This window comes from Ursus arctos, chromosome Y (genome assembly GCF_023065955.2).
Source record: "Ursus arctos isolate Adak ecotype North America chromosome Y, UrsArc2.0, whole genome shotgun sequence".
NCBI lineage: Eukaryota > Metazoa > Chordata > Mammalia > Carnivora > Ursidae > Ursus > Ursus arctos.
In genome coordinates, this window is record NC_079874.1 from 29,429,263 (window position 1) to 29,448,760 (window position 19,498).

Below are 19,498 nucleotides of genomic sequence, written 5' to 3' on the forward strand. Positions count from 1 at the left end.
ATTTCATTACACCATGTATATTTTTAAAAAATTTTTACAAGATTTTATTTATTTATTTGACAGAGAGAGAGAGAGCACAAGGAAGGGGAGCAACAGGCAGAGGGAGAAGCAGGCTCCCCGCTGAGCAGGGAGACCGACAGTGGACTCGATCCCAGGACCCTGAGATCATGACCTGACCCAAAGGCGGACGCTTCACTGACTGAGCCCCCCAGGCATCCCTGTCATGTATGATTTTAAAACCCCACATCTGTTTATGTGTTTAAACCCATCCCCCCCCCCGGGAGTCTGCAGGCAGGCAGTCTGAGCACAATGAAATACATTCATTCATTCATTTTAGCATGTATGCAACTAGCAAATACCTACTGACCACCTACTATGTGCCAGTTACTGTTGCAATTGCTGGGGACACACCCCTAATCTTTGCAGACTTTATAGCCCAATGTGGGGAAAAGCCAGACAAGACAGGATAAAAGCATGTTCTCAGTGTGCCGGACATGGATACGAGATATAAATCCAAGGTGTGAGCGGGGAGTGAGGGAGAGGGCAAGCCCATGCTGGGGGAAGGGGCTGGGATTGCAATGGTCCCAACTTCCTGCTTCCTCTTTGGTCTCTAGCCAAAGGGGACAGTGTTGGAATTTGCCTGGAGCCCCCGGACCAGCCCCCGGTTTGGCTGCCCCCCAGGGTAAAATGTCAGGTGCTTGTCGAATGTTTTCAGTGGAAGGAAAGTCCAAACCCTGTCTGTCCCCCCGTGGACTATTTCTGCGTCCTGACCTACTCACAGACAAGACTCTGATGTATATGCATTTGGTTGGGGTCAATGGCGTGGATGGGGATGGGGTTGGGGAGCCAGGCTGGACACCCCCAACCCCGAAAGCTTCCACATTAGGAACTGGAATGGGGACTGGTGTGATACGGGACAACCAGGGGAGACCTCACACCTGGGTAGAGTGCATGGGCGGCACTATGGATGCTGATGCATTTTCGATCCCCAACTTTCAAGCCATCCACAAATTGCCGGGACTCAACCAAAGACCCAGCACTTTCCTATGCCTTTAAATACACCTCCTGAACTCTGGGCTTGGCATATTAACCCCGAGGGCGTGTGGTGGGTTCCGTAAGACTCTATCCTTCCTCGTGCTCCCTGCACCTGTTCTTCGCATCTCTACTGACAATATATTATCGATGCCCATTGTCACATGCACCTGTGTAAAATCTAATTTATTTTCACAGTTTATTTTTCACACAGTTTCCTGATGAAATAGAACATATATGTACACGGTATTGCTGCTACTATCATGTATGTATTGGCATTCATATATGTATCTTGTATATCTATCTATATTATATATAATGTAATATAATAACAATATAATATATTATGTAATATAATAATATAATAATTTATGTAATATATTATGTTCTCTATATATTCTAGATCCTGCATATTATATTAATTTATTATTAAATAATATATACTTACATTTATTTATAATATGTATTTACATATAAATATATAATGTATTTCATGTGTAATATATATACGTAAACATATATGATAGTTATATTATTATATATTTATTTTATATTATAACTATATATTTATAACATATATTTATATATTTATAATACATAGTTATAATATATATTATAATATATATTTTATATTTGTATATTTATATATATATTTATAATATATATTATATTATATATAAATTGTATATGTAAATAAATATATATAATATAAACTTATCTATATACATATATAGATAATATAAACTCACAAATACAATTTTTAATTAATTTAATTATATAATTATACATATACATATACAAATTATACATATAATTTGTAAATAAAATTTGTGAATAAAATGTATACAAATATAGATGTAAAATATAAATATATAGAATATATAAATTGTATAAATCATATATAAATTATATATTTTATATATTTATAAGTATATTTATATATTTATAATATAATATAATATAGATATATAATAATTTATATGTATAAATATATAAACATGTTTATGTATATTTATATATTCTTTATATATTTCATATTTATTTAGAATGTATTATTAAATAATATATATAATTATATATACAAAATATATGTCTTTTTCCCTTTAGCCAAATGCATTAGAATTATAAGACAACACAGTAGCCATCGTCAGTGAACCTGGCTTATGTCCACTGGAAATTCTGCACCCAGCCTTTTCCCTCGGCCCCAAGGTCTTGTGCACAAGCAAAATATATGCCATATCATGAAATGCGTGTCTCTGCACCACACCATATCCCTTGCACCCACAAGAAAGCTCTGCACCCTTTCCCGGGTCTGTAAGGACACAGTGTAATACACAACCCTCTGTCTGCCTGGGACAGCAGCATTTCATGTGTCCAAAAGCAATTACCACCTGCACCCAAATGCCTCACACAACTGCTGAATCTCTCGCTTCACACTCCACAGGGAAGCCGTCCACACCATGTTTTGCACCAGCGAGGCCGAGGAGATGGGAAAGGTGTCACGTTCGCACTGTGCTCTTGGCAGGTGTATTTTGGGCACATCCCGAGACATAGAGAGAACCCACACATAGCATCCCTTCTGCACACGCTGATGAACCTTGCGGGCAGCAATGCAGCTGCATTCAAGGACCGTTCCCATCACAATTCTTTTTTTTTCTTATTTTTTTTATTTTTCAATATTTTTTATTATGTTACATTAGTCACCCTACAGTATATCATTAATTTTTGATGTTGTGTTCAATGATTCATTAGTTGTGTATAACACCCCGTGCTCCATGCAATAGCGCCCTCCTTAATGTCCATCACCTAATTACCCCATCCCTCCACCCCCTCCCTCCAGCAACCCTCAGTTTGTTTCCTGGAGTCCATAGTCTCTCATGGTTCGTCTCCCTCTCTAATTGCTCATCCTTCCATTTTCCCTTCCTTCCCCTAATGTTCTCCATGCTATTCCTTATGTTCCACAAATAAGTGAAACTCTGTGATAATTGTCTTTCTCTGCTTGACTTGTTTCACTTAGCATAATCCCATCCAGTTCCATCCATCTTGGCAAATGGGGTATAATCATCCTTTCTGATGGCTGAGTAATATTCCATCGTCTATATGGACCACATCTCCTTTACCCATTCGTCTGATGAAGGGCACCTTGACTCCTTCCACAGTTTGGGTATTGTGAACAATGCTGCTATGAACATTGGGGTGCAGGTGTCCCTTCAGATCACTACATCTGTATCTTTGGGGTAAATACCCAATAGTGCAATTGCTGGGTCATAGGGTAGCTCTATTTTTATCACAATTCCTAAAGAAAAGTCCTTCACGGTGTCGGGAAGAGAAAATTCTTCCTCTACCCTTCAAGGTCTTCCAGCTGGGTTAGGAATAAAATCAACATGAGACAGATTAACAAGAGAACAAACAAAACCCCCACAAAGTTTTATTATGTGTGCACAGAGGCCCAACGTTGAAATTTGAGACCTGAAGAAACGACCAAGGCAGGCAGTTTTTACACATTTTCCATGAAAAAACAACATATTTGTGAGGCATGGGCAGCATGAAAACAAAACAAAACAGGTGTTTGGGAGCTGAAATAAGTAAGGAATTCTGAGCAGAATTTGGGCTGAGGCAAATTAGAAAAAAAATAAGCTTTATTTACTTAGCGTTCTCAGCTTTAAAGCCCCAGTTTCTGGTGACCAGGGTTTCTTTTTGCTTCTAAGTACAGGGAGGCCATTTTTCATACGGAATATCTGTTTCCTGCTTTCAGGAGGACAGAAGAGGGTCTGAGTATCCTTGCCCTGGCTGTGTATTAAATAACTTCTATTTAAATAATATGTTTTGTTTCTTAAACTCCACATATGAGTGAAATCATATGGTATCTGTCTTTCTCTGGCTGACTTAGTTTACTTAGCACAATACTCTCTAGAAACATCCATGTCTTTGCAAATGGCAAAATTTTATTCTTTTGTATGGCTGAATAATATTCCATTGTGTGTATACATATATATATTATATATATACACCTTATATATATATGTAATACATATATGTATATACACATTATATATGTAATGTATATATATGTATACACACATTTATATATATAATGTATATATATGTATGCACACAATGGAATATAATATATATGCAATATCTATTATGTAAATTATATATGCATCATTTATTATATAAAATATATTACAATGTATATATTTTGTATGTATACACATAATGGAATATAAATATATATACATATATATATATATATCACATCTTCTTTATCCATGAACACTTAAAGAAAGATACAAACACAAAAACAGTCATAAATACTCAGAACACACTGATGGTTACCATGGGGAGGGGATGAGTGAAACAGGGAATGGGGATGGGGTGCACCTGTCATGATGAGCCCTGGGTGTTGTATGGAATTGTTGAATCTCTACCTCGTACACCTGAAACTAATGTAACAGGGTGTGCTAACTATATTGTAATTTAAAAAAAATTTAAAAGGTAGAATAATGCATATGCCAACGTGGTGCATTTTGGGGGAGCCTGCCCTTGGCCTCCTACAAAAGAGCAGAAAGAACATGGAAAATCATCCATTGGGAAGGGAAGATGCTGGGGGGAGGGTCAAGAAACCCACTGAAGAGATTCAGGTGTTTTCAAAGAACCACTACATTTAGGCCAAGGTGAAGGCTACGGGTCGTGGAAGCATTATGTGTATCGAGGGAGTGCCCGGAAACCCAGAGACTCAAGAAACACAGTGCTTAATACGGAAAGTAATTCTGCTATGAAAAGTTTGCCTCGCATAGGCATCCTGCATCAGAACGGCGAATTTCTGGAAAGCCACATTCTGCACTCCTGTCCTTGCAAACTTCATGGGAGGAACCGGGGTCACAATACAGACATCTATTCTTCCTAAAACCTTCCAAATAGGTTCCCATCACTAGTGCATGAGCAAAAAGAACTGAATAATTTTTTTTTTAAACAATGCTAAAGTCACCAATTTTCAGAGGTTAGTTATTTGCTTCAATTGATTTGTTTGACTATGTTTCTGGGTATTTTAAATTTTTATTTTACTATTATTATTATTATTTACTATGTTTCTGACCATCTGAGATTCACACAAACAAAAAAAAAAAATTCAAGGCCCTCATGAAAGAACATTAACAGGCATCGGAAAATTGATGGGTGCAGAGCGAAAATTACCCTCGAGAGCCCAGCACTGCAAGGTTTGAAGACAGAATTTGGTTCCTAAAGAACGATGAGAATGAGCAGAGCCCCACGTGTGCAGACTTGAGGCTACATTCATCATTGCTTTGAAATACCCGATAGGAAGAAGTCCGACGGGGTCTGAAGTCCATCCTTGGGAGCACATTCTGACATGACATTTGTCAGCAGTGAAAAAGAAAAATCCACAAGCTTTAAGGATGACCGTCTCCCCTGCAGGCAGTAAGAACGGATAGTGTGGGTGGAAATCCCCATCTTCAGGGGTACCTAACTAAAGCCGCTTTTCTACGAAGCCCCAGGATGCAAAGAAAAAGTAACTAAAATCAATAAGCAAACACAATGTCAGTAAATACTTGCTCAAGGTAGACGTCACGCTGCTACGGACGCTGGGTCTTTGGAATTGGGGACAAAAGCATGAGACCAGGTGACCTCGAATCACAAGGAAGAAACTCAAAGAAAATGATGAATGTGGTCACATAAAGTCTCAAATTCTCTGGGACAAAAAAGCAGCCCAAACTACGCTGAATTATCTGATACAAGATAAAATAATGGTGCCCAGACAGCGCTTGTTAAAAAGTCTCCAAAACGGGGGCGCCTGGGTGGCGCAGTCGTTAAGCGTCTGCCTTTGGCTAAGGGTGTGATCCCAGCGTTCTGGGATCGAGCCCCACATCGGGCTCCTCTGCTGGGAGCCTGCTTCTTCCTCTCCCACTCCCCCTGCTTGTGTTCCCTCTCTCACTGGCTGTCTCTCTCTGTGTCAAATAAATAAATAAAATCTTTAAAAAAAAAAAAAGTCTCCAAAACGGACAAGCTTCATTGCAGTCAGGGGGAAAAAAAAATGCAATTTGAAAGTCAGATTCCAGAACACGCATGGAATGCGTATGCATTCCACGCATAGCCAAATGTCAGCGCAAATGGAAAGCCGTTAGTGAACCGGATTCATGTGGATATAAAATTATATATAATGTATATATGTATTTATATACACACACGTGTTTTCTGTATATTCATTTTATACAGTTTATATTGTATCATGTATTCACATATAAATACATTGTGTATACATATCGTATACTGTATATATGTAATTCTATACATGTCGTGAATTATCACGGAATATTGCATTTATAGTGCATCCGCTATGCAAAGAAACAGGAGCATCTTTCCAAAGACACTACAAGCCAGATCTAGGCTTGGGGACCCCTGTACGCTCCCAGCAAAACTGCTTGCGGGAAGATGAGAACTGGTTTTTTTGGCGCGCACCGTGAGGATTCGACAGATTTCGACATGACAATGGGATTACCAACATCATGTTAGCCAACGCCTCCCTCCTGGCACGCAATTATCCGCTCTCTCGGCGACTTGCCCATGCACCGTGCAGAATAGTTACCTAAGTGACCATCCTGATGCCCCAGGACTTTTTGGTCTTATCCCTGGAAGCTTGTGCCCTTTTGTTTGGTAGGGTGTGGGGACCCACAGGAGAAGGGTCCCTCCATCAGGACAACCGGGTCGTGACACAGCAGCCCCTCCCCAAAACCAAACTCCTGATGGGCCTCAGGACGACAGGTGCTAGTCTGGGAGAAACAGGAGGGTCCTGCAGCCCCAGAAATCAAGGTGGCATGCCATTGGCCAGAGCTGTCACATGACCATAACGACCTGCAAAGGTTGCTGGGAAGTGTAGTTCAGCTGGGAAACCTTGCACCTAGCTGGAGTGTTATAGATTCAGAAAACAGAAAGAACAGGTTTGGGGGAGGGAAACCTGCATTCTCGAACACTCTGTGCTTTTAGTTAGTGTCTGTGGTTTTAATTTCATGGTCTCAACTTCTCACCTGACTCTAACAAATATCCTATTTATTGCAATGAGCCTAATTCTATTTATATTAAGAAAAAAAACTTCATTTGTGTTTTTTTTTCCTCCGTCCCACCTGCAGCCCTCGCTACCTACCAGGGCCGACTGCGAACGCCTGTCACATATGAGCTCATTGACCTTCACCATTTGGGGGAAGCAGAGCCCATTCTTAGGCTCATTCTTCAGATGACAAAACTGAAGCCCAGAGAGGTCGTTTAACTTGCCGAAAGTTGCACAGCTCGAAATGCAGAAGGCAGCCTGTGAACCCATGACTTGGGCTCGGCATCCGGAGATGAATCCTGACTGGCCTCACGGCTACACCCCAAGAGGAGCTCAGTGAGTTCCCCATCCTTTCCTCTAAATTAGGAACACATGTACCGAACATGTAGGGATGTAGAGATGAGTTTCTTCGGGCTGCCGTAACCAAGTCCTACAGACTCAGGGCTTCAACGACAGACGTTTATTCTCTCTCTCTCTCTCAGTTCTGTAGGTAAGATGCGTGGGATCTGGCCAGGGCTGGGATTATAGGGCCCCACCCCCAGCGTCTGGTGGGTCCTCGGCTAGTGGTCCCTCTGCTCTGAGCAATGCACGATATTCTCCCTGTGTGCGTGTCTGTGTCCACATTCCGCTCTCGCACGGACACCAGTCCTATGGGGTTAGAGCCCACCGTCCTCCGGGATGACCTGAGCTCATGACCTCTGCAAACACTACTTCCAAATAAGGTCACATTCTAGCAGCTTCGAGCTACAACTGCAACATATTAACTTGGGTCTGTGTGTGTGTGTGTGTGTGTGTGTGTGTGTGATTTCTTCTCCCCACTTTACAAGTCACACGGCAATCGGCGTAACCATGCCTCCCCCTGCTACTGCAAAGCGTTGCATCTCGCCATGGATACTGGGTTGGAGAAGGGAGCGGGAGTTCTTCCCAAGCGCATGCAGGAAAATGGAAATAAATCTACAGCTCCCGTGGGGGTCACCATCCCCTCGACCCGCCTAAAATTTGATTTCATGTTTCTCTCCATTGCAACGTGAAGATGTTCCTCCAGGCCTGGACCCCCCAGGCACACTCGATCTCCCAGGAAGAGGAGAGGAGTGTTGCTTTTTACACAATACAGTCAACACCATCCTTTCTTTCCTTCACGGGCACGCAGAGTGCAGCTAATTGCAATATTTGTCCTTTTTGTAGCAGGAAAGCATGCCATCCTGGTGGCCCTGGGTGAGTCCGTAAGAACGTATGCTCTCCACCTGAAACTAATGTAACACTCTGGGTCAACCATACTTCAGTCATCAGTCAATCAATCAATCAACTGCTTCTGCTGTGTAATCCCTACCCTCCAAAAAAGATATGCATCCCAGTGCCCATGATTCAAATATTCTTATTCTAACTAGGTTGAACATTAACCGGTTTCCACTTGTCGCTTACATGATTTCCTTTCCCTTTCCTCCCTCCCTTCCTTTCCCTTTCTCTTTCTTTCTTTCCCTTTGTTTTCTTTCTTTTCTTTCTTTCTTCCTTCCTCTTTGTTTTCTTTCTTTCTTCCTTTCTTTCTTTCTTTCTTTCTTTCTTTCCTTTCTTTCTTTTTCTTTCTTTAAGATTTCATTTATTTATTTGAGAGAGAATGCACAAGCTGGGGGAGGGAGAGGGAGAAGCAGACTCCCCACTGAGCAGGGAGCCCGATGCAGGACTCGATCCCAGGACCCTGGAATCATGACCGGAGCCGAAGGCAGACACTTAACCACCTGAGCCACCCAGGCGTCCCACACTTGAGTGATTTTCATCCCCAATTCTGTAACTACACTTCAGTGTCCCCCATCCACCATATTCCAAATGGTGCCAATGACAACACATCTTCCTCGGGAAGGCGACAGGTGCCCATGTGCTCCCCAAACACCTGCCATGACCCTCGGAACGGAGCAGACATCATGCCGGAGGCAAGCCCACACCCAACGGACACCCAAGCCCGCTCAGGACTGAATCTATTCGATGCCCGTAAAGCTTCATAGATAGCTTTGTCAGTCAGAGACCTATCCCATGATGCCTCCTCGTTTTAGGTGGAAACGACAGAAACCAAGAACACAGCAACTCAAGCCGGGTATTCTTTTCTCTTTTACACGTATTGGCAATGGTGGAAATTGATGTAGGACAGTGACAGAAAAAGAAAAAAACAACCAGATGGATGTATGTCTGTATACATGCTTCTGTTGTGTCCAGGTCTGTATGCAAAGGTGAAAATGCGTGTGTCCACGCACACGTGCACACACACATTCACACGCGCTTCTAACCAGAGTCAAAAGACACTCACGCGGAAACTCACACGCAGAAAACGTGCGGCCACCACGCGGCTTCGTCCCCCAGGGCCAACAGCTGAGACATGGCTAGAACATTTCCGTCCCAACAGGAACTGCGGCCGCCGTCTTGGAATGGCTCAAGTCGTACACGGATCCCTGACGTGAGACGCCCCATGGGGAGTCTCAGCTGCGACCTCCTTTTTGCATTTGGGGAGCTCTTTCTAGGGCTTTCTGCGTTCCGCATCCCCTGTTTGGAGACAGAGCTCTCCATCCATCACGGTGAGCATGAAGCATGCATATTTAGGACTTCTGCAGGTCCTCTTCATGAGTCCCACATGGCAATAATTGTCTCTATTCTGATATTTGGGGTGAAGTGCCAAAGTTCTATAAGCAGGTACCTAAGTCGAATGAAACTATACCAATAAACCCAAAGGGTCCTTTTTCCTTGCCCTGAAAATGATATGAACATAGAAGCAAATAGGTAGTATGCATTTCAGATGCGTGAGCATTTAAGGTTCTCTACTACGGGTCTAGAACAAAGCATCAACTAAGAAAAAGGATGGCATTGCTCGAACAGAGACCTACAGAGCATCAGATGGAAACTAATACGAGAACAGTCAAGAGACACACATCGCGATCGCCGTGCCCTAGTTTCCCAGAAATCCCCAAACCGTAAGATGTCACGGGGAAAGGAAAAGCATCCCCACGCTGCCTCCCCCCACTCCCACCCCACCCCCAAGACGGCTTGCATTCGAACGACTGTGCATGCACAATCCCAAAACCCAGCCTCCATGTGTGCAAGTTGGGGACAGGGGAGGGAGGGCTGGAGAAAGCCGGCCCCGAGTGGCAGGAATTCCTGTATCCGCCAGACCGGTGGGCACTGGCTCCCTGATGAACCCTCAGCCCGGGTCAAGCTTCTCCCCAGAGCTTGCTGCAAACCCCCCACCCCCAGTGGCATTCCCAATACCCCCAAAGAAGACAGCACCCCTGCCCACGACCCCATGCCCTGGGACCCCCACTGGGCTTTGGGGCGACACACCCAAGGGTCACCCAGGTGCACGTCCCAAACCGTGAGGTAGTGCTGGGAACCCAAGACACACTCGGCATCTATCCACATCCACGATCGAACCAACAGATGAAGCAATCATCTTTGTAGGACACAAGGAGGAGCCCAGTTATCCTCATGCACGCACCCCATGCAGTGGACGGGGGATGCTTTCGTTGACAGGTCATCTGTGCCAAACAGAAAAAACACTTCGGGGCGGCGGGGGACATCAGCAACGGAAGGAGGTGTCCCAGGAGCGGCCGAAGGGGTTCTGGTCCACACCGAGCTTCTCCCGCAGCGACTGCTGAATCTCGAACCCTCACACGTGCACTGGTTCTGGAAGGGAACATGGAGAACCACACGTCTTGACTACGAAAGAAAAAAAATCCTGTCTCGATGGATTTTAACCCATAAGTGTCCTTTCTGATGGTTTGCCATTTTTTTTAGGGCTTCGAACATCATCAGTGAATTGACCGACGACGTCTTTTTGGTCGCAGCTGATACTTGTGCAAACCCCCTTTTACGGATGTGGTTTCATTAACCCTCACACCCCCGAAAGCGGGAGCTTTTATGACTTGCAGTTTACAAAATAAAGCCGAAGCATCATGCTTTAACAGTCCACCTGTCACCCTGTAACAGGCTCCATCCCCAGAAGTGTGTCCCCAAGAAGGTGTGGCAGCTTCAAGGTGGGGCTGTTGCACCTGTCCAGTTCCGCAGGTTGCGCACTGCAAACTCATCCCCCTACCACTTCCCAAGATAGCGTTGTCAGCCGTCCTTCAGCAGACAGCTGACTTCCCGGACCCAACTGCACAGCCGGGCAGCGTCAGTGTGAGCGTGGAGCCAGGCTCGCTGCAATGCTGAGACCCCCACCCCCACCTCCTCCGCACCCTGGGTCTCGGATGAAACCCTACATGGGTTCACATGGTCCTACTTGTTAGATGGTTTGCAGATTTGGCAACGGACAAGACCAGGTAGCCCCAGGATGAGCCCTGCCCACCTTGGGAGGGTCCCCTCGTGCTGTGAGAGAGAGCGTGCCCTCTTGAGGTCTGAGGGCCCTAGCTTTAGCAGAAGGGCAGGCAAACGCGGTCCCCACTGGATCCGGTGACGTGATCCCTCAAGAATAGCTAACGGAGGGGCACCTGCGGGGCTTATTCCGTGAAGCATCAGGTCAGGATCTCAGGGACCTGGGATCGAGTCCTGCATCGAGCTCCTTGCTCAGCGGGGAGCCTGCTTCTCCCTCTGGCTGCCCCTCCCCCAGCTCACGCTCACTCTCTCTCTCTCAAATAAATAAAGAAAATCTTTAAAAAAAAAAAGAATAATTGAAAAACTAGTTGGGTTATTAAGTCTCCAAAAAACCAAAAGAGCTTCCAGGCAGGAAAACCCAACCCAAACCAAACAAAAAAAGGGCTTTGTCTCAGATAAACAGGGAGACCATGACCCACATTTAAAACAAAACAAAATTTTAAAAAAGATTCCATCTGTTGCAGAAAGAAAGTCAGGTAAGGTGAGGCTTTGGGTGCAAAATTCTGGCAGGCACTAGAAAAAAACCCAACTCAGGTCTACACCGATGGGTTCTGAAATGCCCATGTATCCACGCAGAAGGCGGAATCCAAAGTCACGGTCGGTGCGTCTGCAAGGATCATGGGAGCTGCCAGCCACAGGAGGGGTTTTTCAGAGACTCGGTTCCCCACCAAGCTTTTCCGGGGGCGGGGGGCAGGTGTGGTGTAGACCTGAGCTCCCGGGTGTCTGGATTTGGTCAGTACTGCCCGTCTGCCAGCAGAGGGAGGCCCCGGGCAGGTTTTGGGATTTTGCAATCCTACCTAAAACACCCTTCCTGCAGGCTTCCGTCCTTAGGGCCACAAAGGAGATGTGGGCACCCTGCAAAACCCAGATGGAGTCCAATGTGGGTGCTTGCTGTGTAGACCACCCCTCAACACACCCTCAGCTTGCTTGTGCAATAGAGCCCCCCTCTCTGTGCCCGGACCCTCCCTGCAGACAGGTCCTCAGGGTCGGCCACTGCCTAGCACCCACCACCTCTGCCCCCAAGAATAGCCAACCACACCCGAATTCTCCAAACCCAGGAGCCTACGCCCCCCCGGAAAAATCCTGAACTAGAAAGCCGCAGCAGCCCCGCACCCATTTCTCTGAGGTCCGTGCACAAATTCAACAGAAAACCTTCCGATTCTGTCCTTCCATACTTTTGTTTTTGGAGAGGAATACAAACACGGCAGGTTCAAACCCAAACGCTTTCCGAGTCTCTTATGATCCATCGACATGGTATCAGCCCAGCCGATTGCAACCCTGAGCTGATAAGGTTTTAGTCTATGTGAGTTACTGGCAGGAACACACACTTTTGCAGGTCACAAAGCTACTTAAAAATATGGAGAAAAAAAAAAAGGAAAAGCATCCTCCGTGAGGACCCAACTTAAAACCACTTCCTTAGGCAAGGCCGCTCGAGGGGACGTACCCAGAAAGAACCCTGCCCAGTGACAGACTCCAGGAAGTATTTTTAGAGCCAGAAACTTGCCATTTGCCCTGAAACAGTTTCTTCTTCTGTTCCGTTGGCAATAACCAGCCGCCGCCCCCACCAGCGTGACCACCAGCACAGACACGATGGGAGACACAATTTTCGCTACTGTGTTACCTGTGGGATCGAGAAACCAAAGAGGGTCTCAGAAAACAAACACATGGCCAGCAAGAACGCTGTTCGTTGTAAATCATCCCACAGTGTCACCTTGGGCCCTTCCCACCCTCAAATGCACGGAAAAATAAATAAATAAATAAAAAAAAGAGCAAATCAGAACAAGGAGCCAGAGGAAAGGATTCTGCTTCTATCCCACATTGAGATTATTGGTGACGTCTTACCCATTGAGGACATTCAAGGCAGAGTATTGCAAATAAATACTCGATTTGTTTTTTGTGCATATGTTGAATTTGAAGGATTTGTACCTTTTTCGAAGCACAATGTTTAAACCCATGCAAAAAATAACTATTCCACGCACACATGCTCTGATATGCTTGCCCACAGAGCTCTGGACACAGGCACACACCTGCCCCTTTGAGATGAACTCACTGCGAACGGTTTGACTTTTTCTGCGTGGGACCTTGCGGGACAAAAATCAACGCTTCCGAGAAACAAGAAACCATCGCTTCCATGGGCGAGAACCACCTGTGTCTCCTATCAGAGTGGGTCAGGCAGCTGGTGTGTTGTTGGGATGGATACGTGACCCCCATGGGACCCTGGCTTGGATACCGAAGCATCGCCTGCCCTCTCCCCACCCCAGTTTGGCATCAGTCCCTGTGTCTGGATGCAGGACCCCATACGTTCCATGCAACCACGTGTGTCCCACCTTGATTTTTTCTTGGGCTTCGCCCCTGCAGCCCCCGGATTGTGTCCCAGAGGAGAACAGAAGGGATGGATGTCCTAAGGGCACCAACACACCCACCCATCAAGCTGCAACCCCGAGGCTCTGCACACACATGGGGACGCAGGGGCTGGAAAGCCCTTCCATGCGTCCTTCTCCTGGAGTATCTATGACTCACAGAAGCCTGGCATGGGGGGTGGAGTGCATTCATCCTCAACGTGAATGCCGGATTGCTAAGAGGGGCACGACCAGCGTGGGCCTTCTGGACTCCACCCCTGCCTGGTCTGACCTGCTCTGGGGCGTGCAGTGCACTTCTAGGGGGCTTCTCTAGGGCAGAATGTCCACACCCTTCTTCCGGTTCTCCTTCTTGGCTTCCCGTTCCGGCGCTTGCTCAAAGACCCGGGAGCCATTCGTGGCCCTGGAACAGGTGCAGAGCCCTACCCCGCGGTCAAAACCACGAGACATCCTCCAGTCTGAGACCCACCCTCCTCCCTCCTTCTCTGAGCTCCCAGGGAGCTGAGCGCCCTGGAGAGGTAGACAGCGCTGCTCGGGAGCTTGTTTCCAAATGGAAGAGCTGCTTCTCCATGAAAGCCCAGGTGGGCCCTCCCACAATGCTACGCAAGAGCGTGTTTTTATTAAAGACGGGATGGCTCAGATCCATTACCCTGTGCGTTCCCGTAGGTCGAGTATCCGTCTCCGTCTGTAAAGAGGAAGGCACATGGTCATGGGTTTATTCAGCAGAGTTTCCACCGCCGGGCGCTGCAGAGACGCGGGGCGTGCAGCTGGAAGCACTGCGGCCGGGGATCTCCGTGTGCAGGGAGCTCACCTTCTCCCGGAGGACGGGGCGGACCCCCAGCCTCAGGAGGGGGTGTGGACGCTACATCCAATGCTGGAGAGTGCGAGGGGGCAAGGGATGGACACGGCAACGCGTCTTTCATTCCAGGCGCAGTGGATATACACACACATTTACAGGTGCGACACGCCTGTGCACGCAGCCACGTTCACGCATGGGCACACATGCACAGGTGCGTACACGCGCGCCACCCATACGCACGAGCACACACTCGCATTCATGCTCGTGCACACGTGAACGGATGCGTATATGCTCACCGCCACGCATGCGCACTCCGCCAGCCACACGCGCCCTGCCACCCACGTGCGCCCGCGTCCTCCCATGCCCACGAGCACACACTCACACTCATGCACACACACTCGTGGACAGGTGCATACCCAGGCCGCCACCCATGCGCACACAGCCGCGCATGCCCGCTTCTCTACCCATGCGTGCCCTCCACCCATGTCCATGCCTCCACACATGCGCGCGTGCACACGTCCACACAGAATACACGCTAACAGACCTGCAGGCACGCGCACACGCCACACCCATATACACGTGCACACCTCCACCTGCACACGCACTGTGCGCACACAGAGACACATGGACGTCTAGATGCAGATCCTTGTGCACAGACGCACGCCCCCAGAGGGACACGTGTGCACAGGCGAAATACAAACCCACGGGCATTAGCACCCTTCTGTACTCACTCACACACGCACACGCACAGGTGAACACTAACGCACACACACAAGCTTGTACACACACACACACACACACACACACACACAGAAATCAAACGTAAGCAGGGCTGACTTTCTTCCTTGCAAGAAAGTAAGGCTGTAACGCAGGCAAAGGAACTTTGCTGACCGCTGAGCACACAGATTAGTCCCAGCGGGTCAGTTAGTTTACACGCAGGGGACAATAGGACAAGCTTCCCGCCAGCGCCCGGACGGGGTGTTAGTTCTCCCCAAGGACAGTCTCTCTGCACACAGCTCATAAGAAATAATTCCTTTACCGTAATTATTTCCGTAAGAGTTGGGTCTAGAGCGCCCTCCTCCTGCAGGACAGAAAGACCACATGAAACGGAAGAGACCCCTCCAGAAGTTTCGGGGACACCGCTCAGAAAACCAGCACACCCGAAGCGAGATGCTGCGTGAGGCTGCGGAGATTTCCAGGCCACACTCCCCGTGCAAAGGGAAGGGGCACGGTCACCACGGGGTGGCCTCTGACCACACAGGGAGCGGCTGCTGACGTCAGCCTGCACAATGCACAGCTTCCCCTGACGCCCTCTGGAGCACATGGCGACGGGGGCACATGCCACGCTCATCCCCAAAGACCGGGGGCTTGCCTTAGCTCACGTGCAAACACGCTTTTTGTGAGGTCAACCTCTGGAGGGCCGTGGGCACAGACTCTAGCCATCCCAGCAGGTGGAACAGAAATATTTCTGGTAACTTCTTCTGATGTCTGGAGACCAATTTCTCAACCAAGGTATGAGATGACAAACGAACCGCTTGATGCTAATTTTGTTAATTTGGAACCGGGAGTGTTTTTGTGGGCGCTGTTTGCACACTGATGGGTCATTTGATCAACTGTCTCTTCCAACTGGGTGATGGGGGTTATAGGCTGAGCCATGTCCCCCTCCCCAAAATTCATATGTTGAAGTCCTAGCTCCCCAGGACCTCAGAACAGGACCGCACTTGGAGGTGGGGACTTTAAAGGTAGCAACGTTCAAAAGTAAGGTAAAACGAGGTCACTAGGAGGCGGTCACTAATCTGTTAGGACTGGTGCCATCTGTGCAGGAGGAAGGGACGGTGCCCAACGCGTTCTGCCACCTGCATGGAGAAGCTGGGTGGCCTGGTCCCCTGTTGCATGAACCCAATCCTCAGTGCTAATCGGAGAGCAGATTCACAGCCTGGTGCAGCTCAGTGCCATGAAACAGGGGTCCTCACATGGACGGGGCCGGATGCTCTTGCCAAGAGCCTCACACGCCGGTGACTGTGGCCCCCCGGAAAACTGTGAACGTCAGCCGGGCTTTGTCCTGCAGCTCTCTGCGCTTGACCCCGGCCCCGCCAGAGAGCACGGGCTGTTTTGCAGACATTTTGCCCGTGGGGTGAATAATCATCCTAATGAGTCTGCTTTTCTGCACGCAGCAGGGAGACAGGTCTCCAAGAAATGGTGGCCTGTGATCAGAGTCCTGACTAATTTCCTGGGGAAAAAATGTAGGCATCCTTAGGGCTCCCGAGAGCACTGCTAGATGAGCCATTTCTTTCCCGTTTATGAATCCGGCAAAGAATAAAACAAGAGGCTCTGGAAAGGATCCTCGTGGAGGGAGAACCTTCAGAGACACACGCATGGGGTAAACGCATCTCGGAATCGGGATACCTCCCTGGCCTGGAGGAATGTGGGGGCGTCATCTGACCCTACGACGTTCGACCCCTCTCAACTAGGACCCTTTACATGCCACCTGTCCCATATAAGCAATTTGTGCACCTTGGAGGGAGCGTTATGGGGATGGGGCCATCTATAGCATGACAGATATCTGTCCCTTAAAGCAGACTGTTTGAGCACCGTGCTTCACCTTTATGTTGGAAAACAGGATAGAAAAGAATAATTTGCCCTTCAGAGGTTAGGGACCTTACTGGGACCACATCTCCAAAAGGACCTTGCACACGCACCATACAAATATCCGTTTCAACCAGAAGATAAATCACTCAATTCACGTATGATGCAGAAAACCCTTAACAGGTGGCAAACAGAGAAGAAAAATAATGCTTTGAAATCAATCCATAAATCTATTGATGGGAGAAGGGGAGTCAAAGATAGAAACGAGACGTTACAGGATAAGTCCTGGGACATCACGTAGAGCATGGGGTCCGTAGTTAGCAATCCTGTAGCCTATATTTAAAAGTTGCTAAGGGATAATCTTTAAGGTTCTCAATTTACAATAAAAAAACAAAATGTGTGGGCTGCCTGGGTGGCTCCGTCGGTGAAGCGTCTGCCTTCAGCTCAGGTCATGATCCTGGGGTCCTGGGATCGAGCCCCGTGTAGGGGCTCGGCTTCTCCCTCTCCCTCTCCCTCTGCTGCTCTCCCTGCTTGTGCTTGCTCTCTCTCTGTCAAATAAGTAAATAAAATCTTTGAAAAAATTTTAAAAATAAAATTTATAACTACATGTGCCAATGTACAAAAAAAATTGTGCGTGGTGATGGGCACAAAAAATAAAATTTGTAACTGTGTGTGCCAACGGACACAAAAAAATAAAGTTTATAACTACGTATGTTGATGGACACTTCCCAGACTTAGAGCCGTGATTCCTTTGCGACATATAATAAACGTTGAATCACTGTGTCGCACACCGGAATGAATACAATGTTACAAGTCAATTGTATCTCAATCCAAAGAAAAAAAAAAAAATCAACCCGTAGCATTTTGTGTTCCCAGTGATGACGTTTTGTTCTCAGTCTTCCCTTGCGGAAGCAGAGAGCGTCTGAGGGCTTCAAGATCCGCTGATCCATTTACGAACAGCTCAGTGTAGACAAGAACCCCTCGAATCACCAGTGGACATTTCTATCCGTTCTTGGCGGAATCTGACACCCCGAAGCGTTTTCTGTTGGCACTAGGTCAGCCGCGTAAGAAAAAGTGCCCGATGTGTTGGATGGTCTCCCCCTGGAGACTGTGGCTACCTGCCTGTCTGTTTCCTGCTACCTGGACACCAGGACCGTGGACGGCAGGACGTGGCCAAGCCAGACGGGCAGTGCAGAGAAGGCTCGGAACCCCGGACGCCAGCAGACAGAGTGCCAACACCCAAGACCCCAGGAGGAGGCTGTTATAGGGATGCAAGGGGGAGCCCCTGCAAAGACGACCCCCACCCCACTGCCCACCGGGGTCCAGGTGCTGGGCGTACCGTGCGTGTTTCCGGACCCGTCATGGCTGGGGTAGTAACTGCCACCACCTGCTGCAAGAGAGAAGGTCCATGTCAGGGATGCTCTTCTGGGAAGTGCGGGGTTCCTGGCGACGGCACAAAGCCATGCCCAGGACTCACCCCAAAGAAAGCCCCACGTGCTGGCAAAGAGCGGGGGCCACCAGGGCACATCCAAGGCTGCCCCCCTAATGCCACAACTTTCTGGTAGGAACACTCACGCCAAGACAGACCCCCTATGGAAAGCTCGGTGACTTCAGAGAGCACACAGGGACCCTGAGAGCTCCCCGTGACGCAGGGGCATCCTCCTCCTGCAGAGACCTCTGAGCGGAACTGGACACCTTCATACAGAAGCACCTTTACGAGACGAGACGACTAGGAAAGCAAACCCCATCATGAACGTTCTTTATCAGGGGCCAGGCATGGTGACCGTTGGCCGATGGTGACCGTCACAACCTTGAAGACAAAGCTGTTTGCTCACGGTGCTGAACATCGCAGAAAGAAGGTGCACCTGTACCCTGCCTGCCCAGGAGACCCATGTGCCCCTTGGCAAAGTATCGGGGCGGAGGCCTTACCTCTTCCGAAACACATTGGACGATGAAACAGGGGAGAAACCTCGCCTACATGACTAAAGCCTCACGCCCTGCACCCTGGAGCCCAGGACTGTCTAGAGCTCTGTCCCCTACCGCCATGCTTTTGCGTCCATAGGAAAATTCTCTGCAGGTGTTCCCGTTGCAGTGATAGAGAGAGCATCACATAAAAGCTTTATATATACGTGTGTGTGTGTGAGTAAACTTATATCTCTATGCAAAGGTATATACACACATATGCACAAATAAAGGTACATATAGATCTGTAAAAGTACATATATAAAGACACATGTGCATATAAAAGCATAGATATATATATAAGTATATACATAAAGATATATCTACACATATAAATATGTAGAG

At 47.6% G+C, this 19,498-nt stretch overlaps 1 protein-coding gene across 12 annotated transcripts in view; it reads right to left on the minus strand.

The window, feature by feature from the left end:
• Nucleotides 1–9,176: 9,176 nt before the first annotated feature.
• The window catches only part of LOC130541816 (glycoprotein Xg-like), a 31,796-nt gene continuing 21,474 nt past the window's right edge, over nucleotides 9,177–19,498 (minus strand). For 2 of the 12 annotated variants that reach the window (XM_057315821.1, XM_057315804.1), the window contains exons 8-9: nucleotides 18,531–18,578; nucleotides 15,693–17,739 (exon numbers count right to left, since the gene is read on the minus strand). In XM_057315821.1, coding sequence (XP_057171804.1) covers nucleotides 17,636–17,739; nucleotides 18,531–18,578 — 152 coding nt within the window. In that variant the 3' untranslated portion in view covers nucleotides 15,693–17,635. The other 10 variants (XM_057315818.1, XM_057315802.1, XM_057315798.1 and 7 more) reach the window with 9 other exon arrangements.